Here is a 3,996-nt window from a genome sequence, read left to right on the forward strand (position 1 = left end):
GGTCCGCACGCCCACGCGAGTGCGGGGGAGGGGTGTGGGGCCCCGGAGGTAGGGGAGGCAGCGCGCACGGGCTGGACCTCCTCCTACCCTGGGAAGTTGGGGCAGTTTCCCTCTGCACCTGCCTCTTCCTTAGGCCTGGCGGTGTCCCGCGATGAGAGTCCTTCCCGTTCAGGCCAGGTGTCCCTGTCAGGCGACCCCTTGGGGCACCCAGCAATTTAGGGCTTCAGCTTCCTTTTCCTTCGATACCCAGGAGCCCACATCCCCAGCTCACTTCTCCCCTAGGACCTCGGTGGCTGGGCCCCCTTGCCCCTGACTCTGGGAACCCAGGAGTTTGAAGCTCAGGCGTGTTTTGCCTCAGTCCTGGGGTCCGGGCTCCCTCCTCCCTCAGACCAGGGATCCAGGCCAGAAGGTCCTTCCTGTCTCACTTCACCTCCCCTAGGATGGACCCTCGAGTCCATCCGCGTCCCTCCATTTGTGGCTGCTGTTTCTGTCCAGTGCCCCTGAGGCCCTCGGCTGCTGGGGTCCGCAGGAAGCCACGCCATGAATGACCGGAGCAGCCGGAGGCGGACAAGTGAGGAAGCTGGGTCCCCTTCCCTACCCTGGGTCCCAGTGCGGTCGGCTCCAGGCTGCCGTGGTTGGGGGGTGGTCTGAGGGGCCCGGGACTTCTCTGGGGTGACCCGGGGCCTCTCCTCTCCAGTGAAGGACGATGAGACCTTCGAGATCTCCATCCCCTTCGACGAGGCGCCCCACCTAGACTCACAGATCTTTTACAGTCTGAGCCCCTCTCGGGGAAACTTCGAGGGTGAGCCGAGGGGGCGTGGAGGGACTGGAGTCAGCTGGGAAGCCAGGCCGAGTCCCAGGGTGTGACCTGGTCCCCCCACCCTCGCTGTGTCCCTAGAGCCTCCGGAGGCTGCGTCCCCCGCCCTGGCTTTGATGAACAGCGTCAAGGCCCAGCTGCACATGGCTCTGGAGAGGAACTCCTGGCTGCAGAAGCGCATCGAGGACCTGGAGGAAGAGAGGGACTTCCTGCGGTGCCAGCTGGACAAATTCATCTCTTCTGCTCGGATGGAGGCAGGTATGTGTGGGGTGCTCTGATCCACCTGCCTCCTTGTCCCGCTACTGGGTACCCGCTCACCCAGACTCGAGGCTCCACAGTTTGCCTGGCTGGGTGGGACCTGCCATGTTGGCCCTCTCTGCTAGTCCCCTGCCTGTTTTGGGCCCCCAGGCCCAGCTTCCTCTTCACTTGATGTCCAGGACCTCATCCCCATGAACTGTCTACTGGGGCCTGTCCTCCTGCTTTTTCCTTCAGCTCCCCAAATCCCATCAGCCTCCAGTGCCCTGCCATCTGCTTCCTCGGCCTATGGTGACTTCAGGATCCTGGAACCTGAGAGTCCCTCTCTTCTGACTCCTAGGGGGACCTTCCTTCATCTCTTTGGCCGAGAGGCCCACCCTAGTCCTTTGGGTTTCCTCAGGGGGCCCCTGATCCTCTTCCTGGCCCTGTCTTCTCCAAGATCCAAGAGTCCAGCCATCCAGCCCCCTCCTGTCCCCCCCGTCCCCTGTGTGACACCAGGGGCCATCTTCTCACCCACCCTGTCCCATCCTTGGTTAATGAGTTCTCCTTCCTCATGAAAGACATTAAGACTCTTCCTGTGTGGGCCTTTTTGGGTGGGGACCCCAGCAGGTGCTGTCCCTCAAACCCTGCCCCAGGTTCCTGGGCAGTCCCCGCCCACATACCTTGCTCTGCTATAATTCATGGCCAGAAGCAGCCGGGAGAGCTCCCATAGCAGCCCCCAGCCCCAGCCAGTTCACAGCTAGCATCTTCTCTGGGACCCTGTGTCCTGCTTAATACATTTTGGACCCCAGCCACATCCTCTTCCCCAGATGGTCAGGCCCTTTGCCAGACAGCCCATGTCCTGGAGAACCCACACTGTACCCCGCCTACCCTCAGCTCGGCCTTGCTAGCTCCTTGGCTGAGAAGACCCCTCAAAAACTCCCACATCTCTCTTTGTGAATTCAACCCTTTCCCCCAAAAACTTGGGCAAGGGGCCTATGGTCTCCTGGTGTCTGTTATGGGAGCCCAGCATCTGGGGATCTGGCCTTCCCTCTGCTCTGGAACAAACCGCCTCTGACTGCCCTTGCCTGCCACTGTCTCCTCCCACTGATGGTTCCATGCTGGGTGACTGACTCCTTTGCACAGATGGTTGGTCCTGTGGCCTCGGCACTTTCCCAGTGGGGACCCTGGCACCAGACCCCTCTCCTAACCCGCCTTCTAGAGGACCCTGTGTCTGGGCCTCCGCCAGCCAGCTCCCTCTGTCTAGATGGAGGTGGAACCCATCCTGCTGGACCCAGGACCCCTGATTTCTCTCAGGGTCTGACCCCCCGACTCCAGCCAAGGCCTTGCCTGCCTCCTGGGTTTACAGAGGCCACTCTCCGGAGGTCCCACCCAGTCCCCAGAATCTCTCCCTCCCCTGTGGGAACCGCATATACTCTCAGGGGTCCTGAGGTCCCTGGTCGGCTGCCTCCCCAAGACCTCTTGCCAACCCAAGCCTCTGAGAAAATGCTGCACCCATTACTACCTCCCACAGACCCCAGCAGGCTCTACTCAGCCACCAGCATCTCTCCTGTCCTTCCTGTCCGTTTCTTTAGGGGACCAGCCCAGGTTGGGGGATCCAGTACTGGGGACTGCAGCCTCTCTCAGTCCCAGGACCTGTGATGGGATGTCTGGTCCCATAGTTCACGTGTGTGTCTCTCTCCCCAGAGGACCACTGCCGGATGAAGCCTGGGCCCAGGCGGATGGAGGGGGACAGCCGGGGTGGGGCTGGGGGCGAGGCCTCGGACCCTGAGTCAGCAGCCTCCTCCCTCAGTGGAGCCTCCGAAGAAGGCAGCGCCAGCGAGAGGAGGCGGCAGAAGCAGAGGGGAGGTGCTAGTCGGAGGCGCTTTGGGAAGCCCAAGGCCCGGGAGAGGCAGCGAGGTGGGTGAGGTGCATGGCGCGGGCGCTGAGGGGCCTGGGCTGCTGAATTGCTGTGTGTCCTTCCCAGAGGCCCTCCTTTCTCTCCAAGCCCCTCCAGCTTTGCTGGAGAAAGACCCACCGGGTTCTTTCTCTCCCTCCTCCCTTGTAATCGTGGGATTACAAGGCGTGAGCCATAGCGCCTGGCCTGTCCTGGGTCTACTTTAAGTTTTGGTCAACCCTCGAGGGCAGGGCCACCTTGGGCACCTCCTTAACCTTCATCGGTAAGAAGGAGGTGCGCAGTAGGACCTACCTCGGGGCGGGTGAGGCTTGAATAAGTGAATTCACCTGAGGCAGGGAGGTGAGGGTGATGGTTGGGCGGGGGTTGTTGCTGGGACCGCGTTGGTTGAACCCGGCCTCTCGGCTCATGTTCTCTCCTCACCCTCCTTCCTGGGCCTGCCTCTTCCCATTTCCCACTGGTCCAAGTACTGGCTGCGCTTCTTCCCCTCCTCTCCGCCCCTCCCTTCCCTGTTCTCCGTATCCTCCTGCACCGCCCGTGCCTCTACTGGCCGGGATCCTTCCTTCCCATGGCCGTTTCCCTTCCCGTGTCCGCCCCCTCGGTCTTGGCCCCAGCTCCTCACTTCCGTGTCCCCGCCTCCGCCCCGCAGTGAAGGACGCCGACGGGGTCCTCTGCCGGTACAAGAAGATCCTGGGCACCTTCCAGAAGCTCAAGAGCATGTCGCGGGCCTTCGAGCACCACCGCGTGGACAGGAACACCGTGGCGCTGACCACGCCCATCGCCGAGCTGCTCATTGTGGCCCCCGAGAAGCTGGCCGAGGTGGGCGAGTTCGACCCCTCCAAGGAGCGCCTGCTCGAGTACTCCCGTCGCTGCTTTCTGGCCCTGGACGACGAGACGCTCAAGAAGGTGCAGGCGCTCAAGAAGAGCAAGCTGCTGCTGCCCATCACCTACCGCTTCAAGCGGTGATCGCACCACGCCTCCGCGCCTCCGCCCGGGCCTTCCTCCCCTGCCGACCCCGGCCCTCCCCAGG

At 62.6% G+C, this 3,996-nt stretch overlaps 1 protein-coding gene across 2 annotated transcripts; it reads left to right on the forward strand.

Annotated features, from left to right (window-relative positions):
* Nucleotides 1–3,985, forward strand: CCDC106 (coiled-coil domain containing 106). 2 transcript variants are annotated; one of them, XM_011996977.1, is made up of 5 exons: nt 1–571; nt 698–802; nt 899–1,075; nt 2,759–2,971; nt 3,616–3,985. In XM_011996977.1, exons 1-5 carry the CDS (start codon nt 541–543, stop codon nt 3,930–3,932), a joined length of 843 nt encoding a protein of 280 aa, XP_011852367.1. In that variant the 5' UTR covers nt 1–540; the 3' UTR covers nt 3,933–3,985. The 2 variants fall into 2 exon arrangements, with proteins under 2 accessions (XP_011852367.1, XP_011852368.1); XM_011996978.1 differs by lacking the exon at nt 698–802 and having other exon boundaries at nt 7–571.
* The last annotated feature ends 11 nt before the right edge of the window (nt 3,986–3,996 follow it).

The sequence above is a fragment of the Mandrillus leucophaeus genome, unplaced genomic scaffold (genome assembly GCF_000951045.1).
Source record: "Mandrillus leucophaeus isolate KB7577 unplaced genomic scaffold, Mleu.le_1.0 Scaffold53, whole genome shotgun sequence".
Taxonomy (NCBI): Eukaryota; Metazoa; Chordata; class Mammalia; order Primates; family Cercopithecidae; genus Mandrillus; species Mandrillus leucophaeus.